The 24641-nt window shown below is 46.2% G+C and overlaps 1 protein-coding gene across 2 annotated transcripts in view; it reads left to right on the top strand.

Moving 5' to 3' along the window:
• Positions 1–24641, top strand: part of CLPB (ClpB family mitochondrial disaggregase) — a 135924-nt gene that overhangs the window by 7758 nt on the left and 103525 nt on the right. For both annotated transcript variants that reach the window (XM_008517590.2, XM_008517588.2), the window contains exon 3: positions 22847–22933. In XM_008517590.2, the coding sequence (XP_008515812.1) occupies positions 22847–22933 (87 nt within the window). The remainder of the gene's footprint in view (positions 1–22846; positions 22934–24641) is intronic.

The following is a 24641-nucleotide window of genomic DNA, read 5'->3' on the forward strand; positions in this document are numbered from 1 at the left end:
TTACCCTCTGCTTAATTCCTCCCAGCCTTCCAGGCTCAGCGCAAGCACTAGGGCCCTTATGAAGGCTTCCTTGACTCCTCCCAGCTGGGCATGGTCTCCCCTTGCTTTGTCCCGCACCTCCCTTCTGGTCTGGGAGGGTAGGAGGTTCATCCAGGAAGGGCCCTGTCTGCCTGTGGCAAGAGAGGAATCCTTTTCTAGAAGAGAAGTGGAAGGTCCGGTGAAAGAAGCAGGGCTGAATGAAGCAGTCTGTCCATGAACAGGAAGACCAGCAAGGTTCACATGCTGACGGAATCAGGGACAGATCAGGAATCCTTACAGAGTATGAGATGATCAAGCCAGCAGCTCTGGGCAGCCACCCTGATGTGTGGGCATCGTTGACCTGCTTTATGTGGAGCTAACCCCCCAGGTGTGGTGTGGGCCTGCCTGGCTCTAGGGGCAGGGCAGGATCTGCCACTCACCAGCCTCTGTTCTTTATATTAAGAAGGTTGTGAGCTAGCCTTCACCTTCAACCACTGGATTGTGTGCTTCCCCAGGGCACAGGCGAGGTCTGATTCCCCACATATCTTACCCTGTTCTCCACCACAGTGGAACTTGAGGAGAGTTGCTTTTTACTGAGTTTTCAGCATACCTGAAGCAGGCAGAATCCTATTTCCATACTCCCATTGGCTATATCAGAGGGACCTGGGTCCCTTCTTCTTTCCTTCCTTCTCTGCTCCTCTCTCCCTATGTGGCACCCATTCCCTTCCTTCTCCAAGGCACTTAAAGCTTGTTAGGACATTCAACTCTGGTTCTTCGGGAGTGGAGGTCCCCTGTTCCACCTGTCAGTTGCATGAGCAGGTGGCCCTACTCCTGGCTGCAGCCTAAAGCCGAGCCTGGCGTCTGGAATCAGGAATCACTCACCCGAAACCAGGGCACAGGGCAGACTGAAGGCACATCTGTCCAGGCTCAGGCTGAGCCGTGTGAGGAACTCTGAGGACTGGGAGAAGTAAGGCCTCCTGTCCTCCTGGTGGAGATCACATTTCCTTCAGAGCAAACTTGAGTGAAAGACAATACCCCCACCCATTTCCTCTCTCCCAGCAGGGAGCTGAGCCTGTCTGCTGAGTGCTTAACTTGGGGTTGTTCATCAACCTGAACATTCTCCAATGAAGAAAGCCTGATGGTATAAATCTTGGACTTCAGACTGCCTGCCCTTTCTCTCCAGGATTCATTTGTTCATTTGATGAAAAGTTACTGAGCACTTGTCATGTTCTGTGTCCTGTGCTTGGCACAGAGGACACCGGACCAGGCATGATTCCTCCCCTCGATGAAGGAGTATGAGGAAGACCGTGGCAACACAGTGTGATCAGTGCTGTGAGATGCTGTTTGGTGTTGCTAGATCACAGTCTTGAGTCCTGGAGGGATGGAGATAGGTAGCGACCTGGTCATGGAGGGCATTGTCCATTTGTCCCTCAGTCTGCCATCTGTCCTGCCTGTCCTCTGTGCTTTGCTCTGAGTTGAATTTGTGTTGGTGGCAACACAGTGAGGAAGGAGAAGCAGTCGGTGCCCTGGAGGAACTCATTAACCACCTTCCCAGGTGAGGAGAGAGCACATGAATCAAAAATTAAGAACCAGCGAGCCAGCCCTCATGGCCTAGTAGTTAAAGTTTGGCGCACTCTGCTTCAGCGACCCAGGTTTGCTTCCTGGTCATGGAACTACACCACCTGTCAGTAGCCATGCTGAGGTGGCAGCTCACATAGGAGAACTAGAAGGACCTACAACTAGAATACACAACTATGTACTGGGACTTGGGGGAGGGGAAAAAAAGGAAGATTAGCAACAGATGTTAGCTCAGGGTGAATGTATCCCTGAAAAAAAAAAAATTAAGAATCAGCGAAACAAGGCACAAGTTGCCTACCTTCTATGAACCTAAGTAACATGGAGATGATGATATCCATAAACTATAGAGTTGTAGAGTGTTTATAATTAACAAATCATTCATTCAACCAATATTTATAAGTGCTTATTAGGCACTAGGCATTGGGCTGAGTGCTGGAGATAGAGTAAGGAACAAGATTGGTTCTTGTCCCTGGATGTCCCAGCTTGGGGCTTGAAGCACTGCTGTCTATGTGCCATTAGTAACTGTGTCAGAAGTGAAACCTAGGATTCTAAAAATCGTATATTCCTTCTGTAACCTTTTGCTGCCTTCCAGCATCCTTGCTTTCAAAAACCTGTGTGGGTTACACCCTAGCATTCAAAAAATGGTGTGATGATCTTAGGGAGCTCTTACTACAAGCATCCAATTACAAGAGTGATGCCAGAGCCCTTATGGTACTTATAGTCTAACTGGGAGCCAGATGATTAATTAGGCAATTATAATTATGTACTTCAAAATGAAGTACAATTCGTCTTTTCAACAAACGGTGCTGGGACAACTGGATATCCACATGCGAAAAAATGCAGTTGGATCCCTACATCACACCATACACAAAAATTAACTCAAAATGGATCATAGACCTAAATGTAAGAGCCAAAACCATAAAACTCTTGGAAGAAGATCTAAGAGTAAATCATCATGACCTTAGGTTAGGTAAAGCCTTCTTAGATATGGCTCCAAAACACAAGAAACCAAAGGAGAAAAAAGTTAAATTTGGCTTCATCAAAATTAAATACTTTTGTGTTCAAAGGAAACTACCCAGAAAGTGAAAAGGCCCTCCCACAGAATGGAAAAAAATATTTTCAAGTCAGGTATCTGATAAGAGATTTCAATCCAGAATATATGAAGAACTCTTAAAACTCAACAATGAAAAGATAGCCCAATTTAAAAATAGACAAAGGATCTGAATAGACATTTCTCCAAAGAAGATACTCAAATGCCCAATAAGCGCATGAAAAGGCACTCGCAACCTTAGTCATTTTCAGGGAAATGCAAATCAAAACCACAATGAGATACCACTTCACACCCAGTAGGATGGCTAGAATCAGAAAGACATAAAAGCAAGTGTTGGTGAAGATGTGGAGAAACTGGACCCCTCATACAGTGCTGGTGGGGATGTGAAATGGTGTAACTACTATGGAAAACAATCGGCACTTCTTGAAAATGTTAAACCTAGAGTTACCTTATGACCCAGCAAGTCTCCTGGGTATATACCCCACAGAAACGAAAACGTGTACAGTAATGTACTTGTACGTGGGTGTTGATAGCAGCATTATTCGTAATAGCCCAAAGAGGGAAACAACCCCAAAGTCCATTAACTGGTGAATGGATAAATAAAAATATGATATAGCCATACAGTGGAATACTACTCATCAATACAAAAGAATGAAGTACTGATGACCTGCTACAACATGAATGAATCTTGAAAGCATTATGCTAACTGAAAGAAGCCAGACACAAAAAACCACATATTATATGATTCAATTTATGTAAAATGTCTAGAATAGACAAATCCATAGAGACAGAAAGTAGGTTAGTGATTGCCAGGGATTGGAGAGGTTGAGGTGGGGAGGAATAGGGAGTGACTGCTAATGGGTCCAGTTTCTTTTGGGGATGATGAAAATGTTCTGGAGTTAGTAGTGAAGATTGTACAACTCTGAATTTACTAAAAACAATCGAGCTGTACTTTTAGTGGGTGGACTGTGTGCTATGTGAATTATATCTCAATAAAACTTTTTAAAGAGTGAAGTACAAGACAGTTGGGAATCTAACCTGGAGTAGGGGAGGGGTGGAGGTGGTATGTATCAGTAGGGAAATCCTCTGAGTATGTGAGATTGAAGTGAACTCTGCAGGATGAAGAGAAAGGTGGAAGAACGTTCAGTTAGAGGAACAGTAGGTGGAATGCCCTGAGTCAAGAAAAGATGTGAAGAAATGGAGGAATTGAGAGAAGGCCAATGTGACTGGACTCTCAAGACCAATGGGGAGAGTGGCACGAAATGAAATTGGAGAGTTAAGCAAGGGCCATACCACACTGGGTCTGTCAGCCATGCTAATAATTTTTATTTTTATCCGAAGAGCAGTGGGCGACCATTGAAGAATTTTAAGCCTGGGTGTGAGTGTGTGAGAGAGACACACACACACACAAAGACACGGTGACATGATCTAGATCTGTAATTTTAAAAGATCACTCTGATTGTTCCATGGAGAAGAGACAAGACACGGTGGCATGATCTAGATCTGTAATTTTAAAAGATCACTGGTTGCTCCGTGGAGAACAGATTGATAGAGAGCCATGGTGGATGCAGAAAGACTGGTTGAAAGCAACTGGAGTAGTCCAGATGGGAGAGGAGGATGGCAGCTGGTGATTTGGACTAAGACGTCAGTAGCAGAGATGGAAGAAGTAAGCCAGACAGGACTTGGTGATGGTCAGACAGACCATCTGTCTGCCCGCTACATACTACACACTCAATAAATGCACTCAATAAATGAATGAATGAATAGAATTGGATAGGTAGTTTGGGGGAAGAGAATGAATTTCAGTTTTCTAGTGTGATCTACTGCATAGATGCTATTGCCATTCACTAAGATGAGGATGCTGGAAGAGGAATGGATTTGGGGGGAAAGATTATGAGTTCAGGTTTTTTTTTTTTGTTTTTTTTTTTTGAGGAAGATTAGCCCTGAGCTAACATCTGCTGCCAATCCTCCTCTTTTTGCTGAGGAAGACTGGCCCTGAGCTAACATCCGTGCCCATCTTCCTTCATTTTGTATGTGGAACGCCTACCACAGCATGGCTTGTCAAGCGGTGCCACGTCTGCACCCAGGATCTGAACTGGCAAACCCCGGGCCGCCAAAGCAGAACATGCGAACTTAACCCCTGCATGACCGGGCCAGCCCCATGAGTTCAGTTTTGAACATCGTGAATTTAACATGCCAGTGAGATATTCAAGTGAAAATGTCAACTAGGCAGTTGAATGTATGGGTCTTTCTGACTCATCCCGCTCTACCATGCTGCCTCTCAAACAAAATCTCAATCATTAGTTTAAAGATTGTTTTCATGTGTTGTTTTGATGCTTTTAGAAAATAAAAGACTTCATACTAGCCCAGACTTGTTTACTAGATGACTTTGGAAAAAGTCTGATTTGGTTTGTAGTTCAGGAAGGAAGAAAGGGTTGGGTTTTGTTGAGGGCTAAACACATTTATTCTAGCTTTGCATTGATGACTTGCTTTGGTTCTTGTCCCTGGATGCCCCAGCTTGGGGCTTGAGGCACTTGCTGTCCGTGTGCCAGGATTAAGGTGTCCAGAATGTGCTTAGCTACAGCATAGGTAAATGTTCTGCACATTGATCCAGGGACTTTATCTAATTAACAAAACCTCTGGCTGGTAAATACATTTGGCTGTCTCGGGGCCTCAGAGAGGCTGTCTGTTTATCGATTGTTGTATCATTTTGGCTGGATGGGAAGACATTAATGATGGCATCAGAGCAGCCAAAACATCCAACTCTCTTAACCAGTAAATATGTAAATATCCTTGTGGCTTGCAGCAGATTGCAGCAAAAGCTTTTTCCTAGACCAAAGGTCAGGGCCTAACTGGCATCACTGTTGTAATTTGATGCTTGTAGTGAGAGCTCCCTAAGATCATCACGCCATTTTTTGAATGCTAGGATGTAACCCACACAGGTTTTTGAATGCAAGGATGTTGGAAGGCAGCATAATGTTACAGAAAGAATACAAGATTTTTAGAGTCCTGGGTTCCACTTCTGACCCAGTTACTAACTGGCTCTGTGACCCTTAATAAGTCATAGAACCTCCCTTTTTGAGTCTGAATTTCCAAGTCTTGTTTATGGGGTTCCCACTGAGAACTTTGAATTACAGTTCCCAATGTTAAGCTCTGCAGAGAAAACTGAGTCCGTTAGGAAGGGTCCAGATCACACACTGAAATGCTTGCTCAAGTGGCCCTTCACCAGGCAAGCAGTTCTGCAGAGTGACCCAGGACCTAGTATCTTTTCTGAGGTGTGTCACCTACCGAATCTCTGCTTGATTGCTCCCTGGTGATGGAAGGCACTTGGGGAAGATTGGATTAGCCGCTTTTTTTGAACTTCATGGGTGGTTGTGGAAGCAGCCGGTCAACTGCCCAGAAGCCCAGCAGAATCAGGCATTTGGCCAATTCCATGAGCAGAGAATAGCCAGGGCCTACCGAGGTGGCTCAGGTGGAGAAGGGATGTCCCTGAAAAGGAGTCCAGCCTCTAGTTGGCCCTGCTGCTTCCTGGCTATGTGGCCCTTAGCTTCCTCAGTGGCCTCAATTGTAAAATATCTTTGCTGATACTTGTCTGATCACCCTCCCAGGATCTCGTGAGAGTTCCAGGCAGGTGAACCCTTCTCATTTGGAAAATTACTCCTCCTTTGGGTCATCAGTGTCCCCTCTTCCAGGAAGCCTTGCCTAACCCTCCAAGTACCTGTAGATTCCCATAGTACCCTGTATTTCCTCTGTGATCGCACTTAACACCCTCTATTGGGATGGATTATCTGTGTCCTTGTCTCACAATACTGTGAGATTTGGAGGTGGCAGACCATCATTCTAGTGTTCATCGCTATTCATATAAATAGTTAGCTAATACTTATTGAATATTGTATAAGTGTTTTGTAAATGGTAAAGAGCTAGGCAAATGTTAGTACTTATTTACAGTCATACTAAACCTCTAAAAAGAAGACTGACTTCCCTTTGAAAAAATTAAATGGGGAATTGTTCAATCATTTACTCATTCAACAAATAGTGCTTACGATGTGCTGGCACAGTGCTAGGCCCTGATGAATCAGTGGTAAGCCAAAAATTTGTACAGGCCTCACCTCGTGGAGCTTAAAGCCTAGTCAGACATTAATCACACAAATGTGAAATTACAACTGTGACAAACGCTGCAAAGGAGCAGTGCAGAGAATCCTAAGTGCCTCGAATAGATTTCCTCTGGTCAGGGAAGGCTTCCCAGAGGAAGCTTGAGCTCTGAAGGAACAGAGGAGGAGTTAACCCAGGTGAAGGAGGATGAGAAGAGCTTTCCTGGCAGAAGGAACTTTTATTTATAAAGACCCTGTGGAAGGAGCAACAATAGCAAGTGTGAAGGACTGAAAAAGACCGATGGGACTGCAAGTCAGAGCGGGGTGCCAGGAGCCTGGGGAAGCAGCAGACATTGCAGGGCACTAGAGGCTGGAGTCAGGAGCTTTGTCTTTATTCTCATAGCAGTGGCAGCTGTGTTAGGGGGAGGGAGTCGGGGGCGGGGGTGGGAAGAGATTAATATGATGAGCCACCATTCTGATTGCTGAGAAAGGTTAGGAACCAATCTGAGTGCCTACCTTGTGTGTGCCAGGATGTTCTTGGGCACTGATCCAGCCACCGCCACCGAGGCAGTGTAGGCCACGGAGCTGCAGTCCCCCAGGGCCCCGCAGCAGAGACAGCTGTCAGGCTCTGTCTGCCAGCCACCATTCCTGTGGCCCAGTGCTGCTTCTCCAAAATCCCAGCTCAGTCATGGCTGTAAAGCAAATCCTATCAGCATGGCTGGAACCAGCTGGATTTTTTTCCCAAGGAGTTTTCCTGGAAACTGAGGAACAGAGAGAAATCCAAGAATATTGAAAACAGTCAAGCTAGTATGTTACCAGGTTTACAAGACTCACTTTAGCTGCTTGCCTCACAGTTCTTGTTCTGTCCCTGTCCTGTTTAAAATGTCTTCTCAGAAATCTCACTTTTGAACTTTGAGGCTCTTCTATGTCCTGCTTGCTTCCCTCTCCTGCCTTCTGAGCAAGGGTCGCAGGCCCAGAGTCGTCCTAAGGCAATCAGTGGTTCTCTCCTTGTGACGCTATCAGTGGGTCTGCCTAAGAGGCTTTCACGTCATTGGCAGGAATCAGGGTAGTAAGGACTTTGGAGCCTGAGAAGACAAGGTTTGCCTCCCAGCTGTGTCATTTGTTAGCTCAGTGACCTTGGGAAAGCTGCCTAACCTCTTTAGCCTTAGAGTCTTCATCTGCAAAGCGGATGATGATTGACCTAACTCACACCATTGCTGTAACTATTAAATGAGAAAAACCACTTAGTGCTGTGCCTTGCACGTATCAAATGCTTAGTACATAGTAGGTACTGTCACTGACTGTTGTTAATTACACAAGGTTTTTGCCCCCTAATTAGCTAAATAAATTAAGGAAATGGATAGAATTTTCTGGATATTCAATTTTTACCCTGTACATTTTTCTTAAGCTCTTATTGTAGGTACTCAGAGAACCCCTAGACTAATGAACAAGGTAAATGAATATTAAACTCACACACAGCCTATCGTGCATAGTTTTACCACTGCTTTTTTCAGGACCTGTATATATTCAGAATTTTGTTTCATGTGTAGCATGTTACTTTAATGATATACCTTTTGTGTATATTATCTTACAGATATTACTTGTAAAACTTTATAAAATATATAAAATAAAAGGGGCCAGCCCCATGGCCTAGTGGTTAGGTTTGGCACCCACTGCTTCAGTGGCCCAGGACTGTGGGTTCAGATCCCAGGCACAGACCTACACCACTCCTTGGCAGCCATGCTGTGGCAGCAACCCACATACAAAATAGAGGAAGACTGGCATAGATATTAGCTTGGTGAATCTTCCTCAGCAAACAGAAGAAGATTGCCAGCAGATGTTGTTTGAGGGCGAATCTTCCTCTGCCAAAAAAAATATGTGTATAAAATAATATTTTCATAACACTGTTAATATCACTAATATTGGCTGATGTTTATTGAAAGCCTTTTTTTGAGGTAGGCTTGCATGAGGCTTTAATCACTATATTTTCACAGCTGATGCAAGTAATACAGCCCCGTTTCACAGAGGATGAAACAGAAATTTGGATTTGTTGAGTAATTTGCCCAAAGTTGCCCACTTGGAAGTGGCCCACCACTTCACTTTACAGACGAGGAGGCTGTGAGGCCCGAAGCAGAGAGGGGCTTGCCCAGGTCAGTTTCCTCCAGCGCTCTTCCAGGCTCAGGGAGATGCTGTCTAGCTAGAGGGAGAACCATTTCTGTCTTCCTTACTGGGAGTCCACAAGATTCCTGAAGATAAACTGTCAAATCCAGACCCCTTGCCTGTCGTCCCCTCAGCTCTGCTCTTCACTGACAGTCCTTACCCCCTGCTCTCCTGCCAGCTAAGCCTGGCCTTCCCTCCCAAGAACCCCCATTCCACTCAGACTTGGACTCTTCCTGTCCCAAACCTGCAGCTCACTCACTCCTACCTGTGAGCCTCTGCAGTGCTTCCAGCTCCATCCCTGTTCTTCTGTCTGTCTAGATCCTATTCATGGTCCATTGCTCACCTCAGGCCCTTCCTCTTCCAGAAAGCTCACCCTCACTAGTAATAATAGGTGTCGTTCATTAAGTACTGACTCTGTGTGAGGCAGAGTACTAAATACTGTATGGGTGTTATCTTCCTTCATTGCTCTGATATTGCAAAACAGATTATATCTGTTTTCCAGATGAGAAAACTTGAGGCTCAGACAGATTTAGTGCTTACTGTCTCACAGCTAGTAAGTAGTAGAGCTGTAATTTAAACCGAGGCCCACGTGAGTCCAAAGCATGTGCTCTTCTCATTGCAGTGCACTGCTTCTTCCAGCCCATGGTGATCTTTCTTGTCAAAGTTCCCGCAGCCCAGAAGCCTGAGCCGTACACTATCATGTTTAGTTTTCACCTCCTCACCTTCCTCCTCAGTTGCTTCATGCCTGTCTCTCTGCATCCAGGCTGTGCCATCTCAGCAAGGTGGAGGACACCTCCACCATGGCTAGTCACACAAGGCTGACTGGGCCCTCAGAGGCACACAGTACAGATGGACTCCGGCCAGTTGATTGATTGGTCGAATGAAACCCTGTTTATTCTCCTGAGGCTGCCCAGCAGGAGGGTGCAGCAGCTGGGCAGGCTGACTGGTCTCCAGGATCCTCCATTCATGGGGATGGGAGGCCCAGGAAGGCTGCATAAGAATCCTCTCTGAGGCTGAGCTGAGGCTTCCATCTCAATGACCTTTTGTTTGCAGGGATAGCACCCAGGCCTCCCAGGAAGTCTGTGTGTTTGACCAGCCTTTGCAGATGGACAGTGAGCAGGGACAGGGTGTAAAGCACAAACAATTGGGAGAGGCCCCTGGAATTCCCAGGGGTTCAGAGTCTGACAGGCAGGGCAGGATTCTTCCCAGGGCCGATCCGGCTCAGTTACAGCCCCTACGTGGGTCAGAGAGGAGCCAAGGTACTTTCATCTGGGGCCTCACCTTCTCTCTAGTGTTCAGGTTCCCTCTTTAGGTTCTCTGATGGGTAACATCCAGCCCTCAGTTGGGTGCCTCTAGGTATGAGGCACTCCCTGCCTCCCTAAGGTTAAGCAGACTCTGATCAAGCATTCATTCATTCATTTTTTTTTTTTTGAGATATAATTCACATACCATAAAATTTACCCTTTTAAAGTATACAGTTTAGTGGTTTTTAATATATTTATAAGATTATGCAACCATCGCCACTGTCTAATTCCAGAACATTTTCATCATTGCTCCCTCAAAAAAAAACCCAGGCCTGTTAGCAGGCACTCCTCACTTCCCCCACCCCAGACCCTAGCAACTTCTAATTGACTTTCTGTCTCTGGATTTTCCTATCTGGACATTTCGTATAAATGGAATCATACAATATGTGGCCTTTTGTGTCTGGCTTCTTTTACTTAGCATAATGTTTTCAAGATTCATCCATGTGGTAGCATGTCTCAGTACTTCATTCCTTTATGAGGCTGAATAATATTTCATTGTATGGATATATTACATTTTATTTATACATTTATCAGTTGATGGACATTTGTGTTTTCACTTTTTGACTATTATGAATAATGCTGCTGTGAAGATTTGTGTACAGGTTTTTGTGTGAATGTGTGTTTTCATATCTCTTGGGTAGATGCCTAGAAGTGGAACTGCTGGATCATATGGTAACTCTATGTTTAACGTTTTGGGGAACTGCCAGACTGTTATCCAAAGTGACTACACTATTTTACATTCTCACCAGCAGTGAATGTGAGGGTTCCTATTTCTCCACATCTTTGCCAGCATTTGTTATTGTCTCTCTTTTTTATTATAGCCATCTTAGAATGTGCTAAGTGGTATCTTATTGTGGTTTTGATTTGCATTTCCCTGATGGTTAACGATGTTGAGCATCTTTTCATGTGCTTATTGGCCATTTGTATATGTTCTTTGGCATTTATTCATTCCTAAGGCCCATTGTGAGCAATAAGCCCCATTCGGCATTGAGGAGGAGTAAAGATGTATCATGATGACCTTTACCTTTCAAGGAACTTGCATCCTGGTAAGAGAATTGTAATTAGTATGTATGAAAAGTTAAGGCTTCATTGACAAGGTGGCATTTAGTCTGGGCCTGGAGATAGGTCATATTTGGATATAAGGAACTTAGTGGAAAGACATTCTGAGCAGTTGGAGTAATGTAAGCAAAGGCACTTTGTAGTTAGAAAAATATTTTCTCTTGTGATGAATTCTGAAGTAATATGCGTGAAAGCATCTGACATAGCATTTGACGTGTGGTGGGTGCCTTATGTAGTTAGCTCCCTCTACACTCTCCTCTACACTCCCCTCTACAATCCTTGGTCCCCGTTCTGTCCTCTGGGACTACACAGCTCCCTTTTCCTGTTCCAGACCTTTAAATATTAGGAGAGAGAGCTCCAAGCCAGGTAAGCCTTGGTTCCCTAAATTGTGGTTTTAAGTCTTCTCCCTATCCTAGTTATTTTCTAATGAAATGGTCACAAAGTTTTTGGTACCCCTCTTGAATTCCAGTGTGGCATGACCATTATTATGAGGGGCAGGGCAGTGATCCCCTTGGTTAGAGATTTTATGATTCTATTAATATGGCCCGAGCTTGCGTTAGCTTTCTTGGCAGCTGCATTGTACTCCTAGATTCTGTTGAGCTTGCAGACAGCCCAGCCTACTGAAAACCAGGCTTTCCTACTTCTCTAATCTTTTGATTGGATTTGTTTGCCAAGCTTGTTTTAACCTAAAGGCAAGACTGCTTTAAAGCCTGGTATTGCTGTGTGACTATGAAAGTGGTGGTGGTAGTATGGAGACTACCATGAAGAAGAAGCGATGCATTGGGCCTTTCTCATCTGGAGTCTGGGAGAAGAAGATCTCTTCCAAGGAAAAGGGTTCTGGAAAGCAGAGCTAATCTATTTCCATCCCGCAGATAACCTCCTTTCCACTTAAAGCTTTTCCTTCTTTATCATTTTCAGTCAGTTAGTCCCATCAGATACCTGTCATGTGCTGGCCCCAGGCTAAATGAGGGAAAGTAGGGAAGAAGAAGATGGAATATGTGCCTTGGAAGGCAGTGTGGTTCAACAGAGAGCGCGGGCTCCAGTCCCAAGCTGACACTTACTGGCCGTGTAATCCCAAGGAAGTCAGTTACCCTCTATAAGACTCAGGCTCCTTCTCTAATCATAGGATCAGATGAGCTAATAAATGTCAAGTGCCTGATGCATAGTAGGCTGCTCAAGAAATGTGAGCTCTTTTGAACTCCACCATTCAAGAGCTTTGCAAGACATGAAGAGCCAAGGATGCTGTGTGCTCACGGACCCTGTTTAAACAGCTTTCAGAGTACCTGTGATACAGGACTTATTTGTGTACTTACTTGTCCCATTTCCCCACCCCCAGTTCAGACTGGGAGCTTCTTGTGGGTGAGGTCCATGTCTGATTCATCTCTGTACCCTCAGTGCCCAGCACAGAGCTTGGCTTGAAAAAGAGGCTACTTAAGTTTTCTTACTGGAATGAACCTGAATTAATGAAGGCCAAACCTTTGCCCCCTCGCATCTAAGGGGCCAGATACTGTGGTTGGCTTTGCACAGTCCATTCTTTACTGAAAATCTCATGGGGTTCTGGAGCTTGGCATTGGTGGCTCAAGTGCAAACTGTATTTGAGAAGTTTGAGCCACTTCTGTGTTTCACTGCCATAGTGTGACAAGCTTCCTGGCAACTAGCCAGCTGCCCAGCTGCCCTCTACAGCAGCCTAGAGTCCTGTTGTGGTGCCAGTAGGTGGCGCCCATGGCCCTATCCCACACTCTAACTGCCTAGGCAGGCCTCTCCTTGTCACCAAGTCACCAAGGTAGCTGCTGACTCAGACATGACATATGGCCCTGGGCCGAGGTACCCCAGATGAGGGTGCCCTGGGCCACCCCTTCCTCCTTCTGGCCTTGTATTGTTGATTTTCATGTTTTGTTGAGTCTCAGCCATGGCACACGCTGCTTGGGGAAGCAGAGATGTTTCCCATAGAGGACCCCAGGAGACCATTAGGGGAATCTGTGCTTCTACACATCCTTTCTGGCACAGCTCACGCCTCTGCCTCCAGGCAGTCGTCCCTGTGGTTCTGTTGCTCTGACCTACCCTCACATGGCACCTTCCTCCAGGGTCCTTGCTTATATTTTAGCTCTTTGTCCAGTGAACAGTGAACGCCTTGAAGGCAAGGACACTGCAGAATTCATCAAAGTGCCCTCACTATCCTGCTCAGAGTCCTATAATACCCAGTTTCATGAAAAGTTTGTGGAATGAATAGATGAATAATAGGAAGTGGTTCCTCAAAGAATTGTTGTCCAAATTGAAGGACATTCTGCAAACAAACCAGCCTTACTTTGCAAAAATGTCAGTATCATGAAAGTCAAAGAAAGGCTGAGGAACTATTTTAGATGAAAGGAACCAGAAGACATATGCAATGCTTGATTCTAGTACTCATCCTGGCTCACACCTAGATCACAAGGGGGAATTGCTATAAAGGATATTATTGGGATAATTGAAGAAATTGGAATATGAGCTGTATGTTAGGTAAAAATATTTTGTCAATGTTAAATGTTCTGAATTTGAATATTAGTGGTTAGTTATGTAAGAAAATGTCCTTGTACTAGGAAATATGTACTAAAGTGTTTGGGAGTAAAGGGGCATAGTGTATGAAACTAACTCTGACATGGTCCGGGAGAGAGAGGAGTAGTAAAGCACATGAGGCAAAATGTAATGAGGCAATATCTGAATGAAGGATATATCTGATTTTTTTGATGCTGTTTTTGTAACTGCTCTGTAAGTTTGAAATCATTTCAAAATAAAATCTTAAAAATAATAATAATCTGTGCACTTTAATGTGTGCCAAATTCCTGCTAGAAACTGTATAAGAGATAGGACAAAGAGTGGGCACCCCAGCATTGGACTTTATTCCAATTAGTCCAGCAGTATTCACTGAGGTTCTGATACAGCTCCTCCACTGTGTGCCTTTGAACAAATATAACAATTGTAATAATGATGATTAACATTTGGAAAATGTAAGTGCTTTCACTTACATTGTTTCCCTTGGTCATCTCAACATCCTTGTTAGGTAGGTCTGGCAGGTTGATAAGGTAAGATGACTGAGGTTCAGAGAGGTTAACATGACCTGCCCGTAGTCACACAGCCTGGAAGAGACACATGCAGGCTCATATCCGCATTCATGTGTTTCAAGGCCGATGCTTTCTGAACCTCTGTATCTGTATTTATAAAAGGAAGGATTGGACTGATTGATCCCTGCAGATCATTCTTCATGTCTGGAAATTTTTAAACTTTCTATGGTAGGAAATAACCAGTTATGAGGCGTGCAGGCACGTTACACAGCGTGCCTGCACGTGTTGTAGGTGCTGCATAAATGCCCGTCCTTTTCCTCTCTCACTGCCCAGCGCTTCCCTTAGAGTCGTCCAAGTCGGACAGCGCTGGGATGCCGTCTCACTGGGAGTGAGAGCATCTGGAGAGCTTCCTAGAGGAAGGGTCCCGAGCTGGGCCTTGAAGGAGAGTGCGCAGTTCAAGTAGCAAATGCAAAAGGTGCCAGCAAGGCCTTGTGCCTTGGCAGTTAGAGTACCAGGACCCTGCCTAAAGTCGGCTGGCCCAGGCTGGGGTCTGAGAGCAGCCTTTCCTCCCTTGTTCTGCCCCTCCCAGCCCAGGCTGACTGGGTAGATAAGGCGCAGATGGAGGCTGTGTGTGCATTCTAGCCCCAGGCGCCTTGCCTCTGCTCAGACAGCCGGGCCTGGTGCTGTTATTACTGTAAACAGGTCCTTCTGTGAGGCTCCAGCCAGGGCCCTGTTGCCCAGATAGCAATCATGATTGAGTCTGCATGGCTCACTGCTTCCAGGCCTCTGATGCAGGTGGGACAGGGCTCCCCACCCAGCAGCCCCCTCCCCAGCTGCAGCTGAGGGCCAGTTCATGCGAAGGATCCGGAAATCAGTTGGAACAATGCACAATTGAAGTTCAGTGGCCGCTTTGTATTGATTGGTCATAAAGAAGGAGGAAGAAAAATCAAGTGGTACCTCCCTCCCCTGAGTAGAAGAGCTGGTTAGCCAGAATAACTCAGAACTGCCCCATTTCCCTGTCTGGGACTCCCTCCCTCCTATAGACAGCAAGCCTGAGCAGTTGTCTTTTTTTTGGAAGTCTTGCTGATGTCCATGTCTGGTAGGAATCCACTTCTCAATTTTGATGCTACACGTATATAAAATCCTAAGATTGTAGAACTGGCAGGGACTTGAGAAATAATTTAATTCAATTCCCTTATTTTACTGCAGAGAAAAATGAGGCCCAGAGAGACAGACAGATTTATACAGGGTCACACAGCTAGTTGCTGAGAAAGCCATGACTGGAATCCATGGCGTCAGCCTTCAGGCCTGTGTCTGAGTGTCCTCGGCCCTGAGAGAGAGAAGCCTACACCCTCCCACATATTCACAGGAGCCTAAGTTCTTTGGAAAAGACAAGTACAGGGCGGCCTGGTGGCGCAGCGGTTAAGTTCACACGTTCTGCTTTAGTGGCCCAGGGTTCGCTGGTTTGGATCCCGGGTGCGGACAGGGCACCGCTTGGCAAGCCATGCTGTGGTAGGTGTCCCACATATAAAAAGTAGAGGAAGATGGGCACAGATGTTAGCTCAGGGCCAGTCTTCCTCAGCAAAAAGAGGAGGATTGGCAGCAGATGTTAGCTCAGGGCTAATCTTCCTCAAAAAAGAAAAGAGAAAAAGAAAAAGACAAGTACATAAGTATAGAACAGGTAACTTCCAACACAAGACATATGTACTGGTGAGAGATTTATGTAGAGAAGTGCTGTGGACATTCATTCCTTCAGCCCCTGAGCCCTCCAGAGTGAAGACATGACATGGAGGCACGTCCCTGTTTCTAGAGGACCATGCTGGCTCCAGGGGCCTGAGGCAGGGAAACTGTATGATAACTGTAGATGCAGGTTAGCACAGGGCATTGTGTCAGTGTCAAGGCTGTCTTAGGGAAGGCTGCTTGGAGGAAGAAATGGTGAGGTTTATTCCCCTGAGAAAGTTTGTTTAAAAAAAAAGAGTAATAATGTGTTCATTGTTATGAAAAAGCAACAACAAAACTTTAATCAATACAGATGCATTCACAGCAGGAAGTGAAAGTTTGACCTCCTCATCCCCGCTTCTGTGAGGTAATCACTGTTGCCCCTTTGGGCCATAGCCTTGAGGACTCTCCTGGAGCCCCAACAGATTGGAGCAGCCTGGTTTTCCCCTTGGTCTGTTACTCTTCTGTGGAAATCTTCAGCTCTTGGGCTGGGAAACCCTTATTCAACCGCTGCCCTTTGCCTGGGGATTTGAGACCATTCATTTTTCAATCCACAGATAATGTTGAGCGCTTAGGTTCCAAGTTCTGTGTACACCTTTCATAGGTCATCCAAGTTTACTTGCTCTGTTACTTCTTTTTTCTTTTTCTCCCCAAATCTCCCCAGTACATAGTTGTATATTTTAGTTGTGGGTCCTTCTAGTTGTGGCATGTGGGATGCTGCCTCAGCGTGGCCTGATGAACGGTGCCATGTCTGCGCCCAGGATTCAAACTGACGAAACCCTGGGCCACTCAAGTGGAACGCACAAACTTAACCACCTGGCCACGGGGCTGGCCCCTCTGTTACTTCTTTTAAATGGTGTAGACACTAATTGGAAAATCATCATCATAATAGCATAGGCTCTTCCATTTGTATGGTGCTTTATTGTACACCCAAGTATTTTTGTCTCATTGTCTCTTCATGGTACCCTGATGTGACATATGGAGTAGGGCCGGTGGGCTCCTCTCCTTTTTTTTTTTTTTAAGGAAGATTAGCCCTGAGCTAACATCTGCTGCCAATCCTCCTCTTTTTGCTGAGGAAGACTGGCCCTGAGCTAACATCTGTGCCCATCTTCCTCTACTTTATATGTGGGATGCCTACCACAGCATGGCATGCCAAGCGGTGCCATGTCCGCACCCGGGATCCAAACCAGCGAACCCTGGGCCACTGAGCAGAACGTGCGAACTTAACTGCTGTGCCAGCCAGCTGGCCCCTCCTCTCGGTTTTTTAACAGATGTGGAAACAGACTCAGAGAGCAGGAGCTGTCGCTCAGATGAGGGGATCATGTGAGGGTCAGAGAGGCTAAGTTACTTGTTCATCCAGTAAGTGCTGGACCTGCATTTGAACCAAGGTCTCTCCTGCTTGTTTTCCCACCCCTCTCTGCTGCCTGTGGGTTGGGCAAGAGCTGGGATTCAACTCTGGACTGCTAGTGTGCTCTCCTCTCTATCTGCTACCCTGGGTCATCTCCAAGTAGTGTCACCCACCACTGCCCTGCCAAGCAGGAGACTTAGTTCCTTAGGAAAGGGCCTTCCACAAGTCTGGAGTGAGCCCAGAAAGGCCTGCAGTGCCCACCCCGACTCCCCAGCCCCCGGACACAGGCCGCTCTGCCCAGAGTGGCAAGCTGCATTAAGCATTCCACTCATCATCTCAGGCATGATGGAATCCTAACCTTTTCGGAGACACCGTGCTCTGTCACAAGCATTGCTCTTTTTAAAAGAGATTAATTCACTTGCCGCATTTTGTCCGTTGGTGAAAATCACAGGGGAGAGCAAGGGTGGCTTTCTCAGGCCTCAGAGGCCCTTTCAGCCACTCTCAGCAGGCAGCCACCCGCCCAGCTGGCCCAGGACTTTGAAATGACTGCCCGCTGGGCATTCACTTGCAAAGCAACAAAATGAAGTAGAGGAGACCTGGGTTGGTAAAATCCTAACTTTTGGGGCTGCTCTGCAGAGGGGAAAGGGGGAGGAGCCCAGCCGGCGCTGAAAGAGGAAAAGCTGTTTGTGGTTAGATTCCCTTGGGGTGGTGTCAGTGTTTGTTCTGGCCCTTCCTTGATTTACCAGGTGTCACCACTCCTTAGGGAGTTCTACTATGTGGTATCTCTTTGAATCCTTACAATTACCTTGCACAATAGGGATCAATATCCCCCATTTTACAGCTAGTAAGTGACAGAGCCAGAATCTGAACTCCAGCCTTTGGATTCCAGGGTCATTGCTTTTTCCATTACACCTGAGCCCCAAGAGGCTGCAAAGAATGATGCTCAGTCAGGAAGCTGGCCAGGGCTGAAAAGCTGCAGTCTCGCTGAAGAACACTAAGATTTGCCTCCCAGGAGTGACCCCTCAGGTTTGTAGAACTCTTTCCTTCAGATTGCGGGGTCGCCTCCTACAACCCCTGTAAAGCTGGCAGGGGTTATGATCCCAGTGGACCTGTGAGGAGACTGAAGCTTACAGCGATGATATGCCTTCCCGAGGGTGTTAGAGTAGGAGGTGGCAGAAGTGGAACTAGAACCCAGGGCTCCTGGCTCTGCCCTATGCTCTTTCTACTCTATTTATTGAAAGGATAGCAAGTTTGGAGAAGCCCCCTCTCCCAGAAGTCCCTCCTCTTAAAAGAAAACCCTGCAGTGTACAAAAAAGGAAACCCCAAAATGTTAACACCCATATCACAAGTGGCTCAAAATTGTTGGCAATCAGAGGCATGCAAATCAAAACAGTAGTGTGGTATCCCTTCACACCTGTTGGACTGGCAGTGATTAGGAAACTTGGTACTGCCAAGTGCTGGCAGGGAGAGGGGTACACAGGAACAGCCCCGTCCTGCTGTTAGGAGAGTAGATGGCACAGCTATCCTGGAGAGGACCCTGGCACTATTTAGTCAAATCAAATACATGCAAACTCTGTGACCCAGGGAGATACACATACAGGTCTGAAAGGGGACGTGTGAGAGGATGTTCTCTGAGCATTGCTTTCGGTGGCTGGCAGAGGGAGGCTCCTGAGTGGGTATCCCTGGGAAAGCAAAAAGGAAAAATGTGGTGGATGTGCCATAGAGAATTATGCAGCAATTAAAAAACAATGGAATTATTGTATACTTAGCATAGCTTAAAACAGTTATTTGCGAAAAAAAGTAATGAACGGAAATATGTACACACTTATATATAAAGAAACAGAAAGAAAAATCCTGCTTGGGTCAGGCCCTGGAAAGCAAGGACCTCCGTCTTGTCTCCTCATCAGTAGCCAGCATGCAGCTGGACACAGAATGGGTGTGTGCACTGTTTGTTGAATAAATGAAAAAAGTGGCTGGAGCCAGCCCGGCTGAATCACCCAGGTCTTTCTGTGTGACCCTGTCGTAGAGTCTCTGGGTACTGGCCAACCTGTGGCAGGCAGAAACCACTCTGTATGGAATCCCTGCTACATGCCAGGCACTGGGCTGACATCCATACAGATTAGCAACTATCATCCCAATTTGATAGGTGAGAAAACCAAGACTCAGAGAATTGATTTGCTCAGAGTTAGCTAGCTGAACCAGAATTTGAATACAGGTCTAACTTACTCCAAAGCCCGTTATTCATCCTTTTCTCTTTATTATGCTACCCTCAGCCCTCAAGCGGCAGGAAGAGGAGGCATCTCAATCTTCTGTCTTCAGCCCTACCTCCAGAGCAGTGCCGCTTCCAGAATTCTCAGGGCCCAGGCAGGGGAACACGGGTCACTGATCCACTGAAGGCATGAGGGATTCTGGCTGTCCCCGGTTCCTCCCAGCCACGCCCTGCTTTCTCCTTCCCCTGCCCTGGCTCATCGCCTGTGGTCTGTCTTACAGCAATCTGCAAACTGGTCTCCTTGTCCTCATTTTCTACTCTCTCCTCTTTCAAGTTCAGCCTCCTTAAACTATTAGGTTAATTTTGTAACTTCTTTTGCCCAAAAACCTTCAGTGACAACCCCTCTGCCTATGGTGAGAGTCTAAGGAATGGTAAAAAGGTTTCCTCTCTGTTGCCAGCTTCAGTTGATCTATGCTGGCTGACTGGAACCAGTGTTAGAGGAGGATTCTGAGGCTCTTACAAGGGCTCCACAGGAAAGAGATGCTGGGAGAGATTCGTGATTTCTGCCTTAGATGCAGGAGTGCAAGATGGAAGCACACGTTCCAGGCATTTGTCAAGCCTTTAGATTGAGTTTTTAACCTACGATACACTCTTGCATTCATGGGGACCTGTGAACATGGAAACTCTGGACATTGTATATAAAAAAAATTTTTTTGAGTATGTGCACTCGTATGCACTTTTCTGGAGAGAGTCATTGGCTTTGATCATCTTCTCAAAGGAGTTCATGGCTCAAAACTGGTTTATGCCCACTGCCTTGGCCTCCTGGCCTGGCTTTTGAGGCCCTGTTGCAGGCCCTGCCTACCTTGGCAACTGTTTCTCTGCTGTGAGCCGTCACCCAGATGGATCTACTTCATGGTCTCTGAATATACCTTGCCATTCCTTCCCCACTTCTGAATAGTATCCTGTGCCTTTTGGCTTGACTGGCGGGCACTTCCTCTCTCATCTCTAAACTGTTGCTGTTCTTCAAGGCACAGTTCAAGTCTTTTCCCTCAGAAACCTCTGGGATTTGCTTCGGCCCATCCTGATTTTCTAGTCTTCTGGACTGAGGACCAGAGAAGCGAAGCCATCCGATCAGAATCACAGTTAGGATCAGAACTCTGCTCTCTTAACTCTCAGAATCATGATCTCTCCACTGCACCACTTGGTGTGCTAAATGAGGGCGGGTTTGTAAATTTGGAGGGAGGTTTTGTGCAAAAAGATTTTTATCTCACAGAAAAATTCATCCCCAGGGTTCTTAGCCTCTTTAACATTCTTGGCCATAGAAAATTGTTTGTGCCTGAAAGTGTATGTGGTAAGACGCCCAGGACTTTTCACCAGAAGAAATCCTCCAAACTAGAGGTGAGAGATGAGGATTTCCCAACCTCCTCTCTCAACACTCTCCCCACACATTTTTGCCCCAGTTATGCCAAAGCCTTTCAGGGCTTCATGTGCCCCATGCTGCCTTCTCCTCTGGATGAAACGCTTTACCTCTGCCTGGAACACTCCTCCCCCTTCAGTCTGGCTAACTCCTTGTCATCACCTCCTCAGGGAGCCCTCTGGGCGGCTAAAACTGGGTTAGGTTCCCTGATGGTACACCTGCAACCTGCAGTCCCCATTCATAGGTCTCGTCCGATGTGTAGTTATGTGTTTGCTGGTCTGTCCCCTCTCGGACTTTAACAGTACTTGTCTCGTCCACTGCATCAGCACAGGCCATGATATGGCTTCTCATCCTACTCAGCCTTAGTCACCTGCTTACTTCAATAGTGCAGAGGTTTTATTTGGCGTGGTCCAGAGGAGCATTTACTACAGATTGTGGCACGAGCATGTTGTTAAGACTCAAACCTAAGCTTCTGGATTCTCTGCCAGTATCCTTTCTGGCTAGAATACACGGAAGAGTAGACAGGCTCCCAGTTTGCCCAGACACTCTCCACGCATTCCTTATAAGCAGGTCACGCCTTGTTGGTGAATCACCCCGACTTTCGGGCTCCCCCTTTCTTGGCCTCCTGCAGCACTTCTGGTGGGAAACCACACACCACAGGCTTTGATTTCCTACTGTCTTGAGTCCTCCCTCCACAACTGAATTGTGTCCTTCTCTGGGGTAGACCCATGTCTTCTCCTCACCCCCATGCCAGAATGTAGCAGAGGGCATGCATATATCATATTGATTTGCTGAAGTCAGTTGAGTCTTTTGTCTTCTATGTTATGTGGAGCCAGGTTCAGTCTAGAGGAAGGGTGGTGAGGTGAGAAGGATTCAGGCTGTACAGCCGTTATCCATCTGGGTTCCAGTCACCGTTTTGCCCCTTATCTACCTTTGTGACCTTCAGTGAGTCATTTCCCCTCACTGAGCCTGTTACCTCATCCATGAAAAGAGGAGGCTAATGTCAGCTCCTTAAGTTTGTGTGAAGAGTAACTGAGAGCATGCACATGAAGTTCCGAGGGCACTTCCTGCTTGTAGTAGGCACTCCGTAAGGGTGGGTTCTCTCTCACCATACCCACATTTAGGCCCCCTGTTCCCGGGACCCAGAAGTCAGGCTTTTAGTGGTATACTTAAAACCCTGTGTTTGTTAATTTATCCAACAACTATGAGCTCCTACTATGCTAGGCACTGGCATTTAGAGTCAATTAGTCTCATGTAGACTCTCCTAGAAACATAATCTAGCATTTCTAACATTCTTTCCATCTTCTTTGGGTTCAAAGATTTCCAGATTCCAAACAGCCACCATACAGATAAACTTGAGGAGTATGAGCCTTTTGTAAACTGGGAACTATCTAGATAAGAAGTGTGACTGGGCATTCACTGCTAATTCTAAGGAAGGGAGAGAGATCTGTGGACTGCCTAAGTCAAGGAAGCCTTCTCACGAGGGAGTCCTCAAGCTAGGATTGTATCTCATAGCCTGAGAATAGGATTAGAATAAGCAAAGAGGCAGAGAGAAAGCATTCTGGATCAAGGGAGTGGGAGTGTCAGGGTATTAAGGTAGGGCAACCACATTCTTTCCTCAGAGTCTGGGAGGATAACAGCAGGGGGCAGACTCATTTAAGGGAAAAGGGAGAGAGGTAGGGGAAGCTTAGGGTCTGGGGAGAGTGGCGAGAGGAGCTGGGATGGGTATTTAGTTCTCAAAGGCCTCTATTTCCAAACTTATCCAGCCTCCCTGTGGATTGACTGTCTCATTTCTTCTCCCCTTACGTGTAATGATAAGCCGTACATTGAGAATAGTCTTTTGTCTCTTTCTAGGCTATTGTCAGAAGGTGCAGATGTCAATGCAAGGCACAGACTTGGCTGGACAGCACTCATGGTGGCAGCCATCAGCCGAAACGACAGGTAAGAGATCTCCTTCCACACAGGGCTCCCTTAGCCAGATCTCTGCAGACCACATTCCTGAATCCTCTCCCACCCTTGCCCTCCCCGCTGCTGTCTTCTCCAGAGGCAGGAAGATGGACTCAGCCTAAAGTACGGTCTACATCTGGTGCAATGGAAAGTATAGGAGCTATGGAGAGGGAAGATGTAGCTCTGGGTTGCAGCTGCATCATTCGTTGGCTTTGTGACCTTAGGCAAGTCATTTGCATTATCCACGCAATGAAATGTTTGAAAGCCTGTCATAAGTGGTTAAGTATACATGTGTGGTTTTCATGATGTCTTTGTTATCCACCATCTCTTCATGTTGAGAAGTCTGCAGTCACTGTCCCCTACAAGGGCTCCACTGGGCTGTTTCTTTGGAGGTTCTGATGGAAGCTAGAGAAGGCGAGGATGTTCCTTCCCTCCCCTTGGAGGCCCTGCTGTTTCCTACCCACTCCCCCATTCCCTTACGGTGTAGCTGTTGTGTAAAGATCAAAATAGTCTTTGTGTTGAGTTATCTCTAATTCTCTCAACCAGCAGCAAAATATGTATTATTATCTTATTTTGCAGCAGAAAAAATTGAAGCCCAGAGAGAGAAAAGTGATTTGTCTAAGGTCACACAGACAGGATTTTGAACCTAGTCTGGCTGCCTGCAAAGGTTGTTTGTTTTACCCTGTCTCACTCCTGCCTCCTTCTGCCAGATCCCGGGCTAGTGCTGGATGCTGCCTTTCCATCCCAGTCTCTAGCTGTGACTGTGCAAAATAATTGATTAAAAAAGAGCAAAAAGAGATACTTTCAAAGAAAGCAGACTGGGTACTTTAGTAGCAGCCACTGAAATTGATAGTTGGAAGTACCAATTGTAATTTTCACTTCAAACAGATCTTTAAGGCTTTACCCTGCCAGTACTGGCCACCTTTGGAAAGGTCATAAATGTGGTGGAAACCAACAAAACATGGATTTTATAATACAGGGGTGGCTCCGCCTCAGACTGATTGAAAGACTTGGCTGAGAGATAGTCTCTCTTTTCTGCTCCTCTATCGTGAACTTGGTTTCATACTCTGTTTCCTTATTTGCCTCTTTAACTCCAAGCACTTAGTCTTTAAAAGAAAAATTGATATAAATAGGCTTTGCAGTTGAGAGACCTGGAATCCAGTCTTTGTTCTGACTCTTAATTGAATTTCAGAATTCTGTGGACACCTTGTTACTTCACCTGAAATCAATTATTTCTATAAAAAGTTTGGTAAATATCTCCTCTGAGCCAGGGTCTGTGCTAATCATTGGGGAATCAGAGACCTTGGGAGCTCATGATCTAATGAGGAAAAGAAAGGCGGGTGGAGACAACAGAGTATAGTATAATCAGTGATGTCAGAGCTGTTTGGACAGGTTATTATCAAAGCAGAGGGTGTCAGGGGACTGAATCTGGCAGCAGAGTAGATTCTTGCTGTGTTCTTGTGAGACTCCAATAAGGTAGTGTATGTGCTACATGTTGTAAGTGGTGAGTTGCGATTCTTTGCTGCTGTCATTAGACCGCTCTACACACAAACACACGTGTTTATTCCGTACTACTGATACTCCACCCACGACCGCCTCTACCCCATACCACCTCCATCACACCCACCAGTCTTCTTTCCCAGCTTGCACATATCTCCATCGGCAAGAGATAACCAGTGGTGGAGAGAAGGGAGGAGGTGTG

Source organism: Equus przewalskii, chromosome 6, assembly GCF_037783145.1.
Source record: "Equus przewalskii isolate Varuska chromosome 6, EquPr2, whole genome shotgun sequence".
NCBI lineage: Eukaryota > Metazoa > Chordata > Mammalia > Perissodactyla > Equidae > Equus > Equus przewalskii.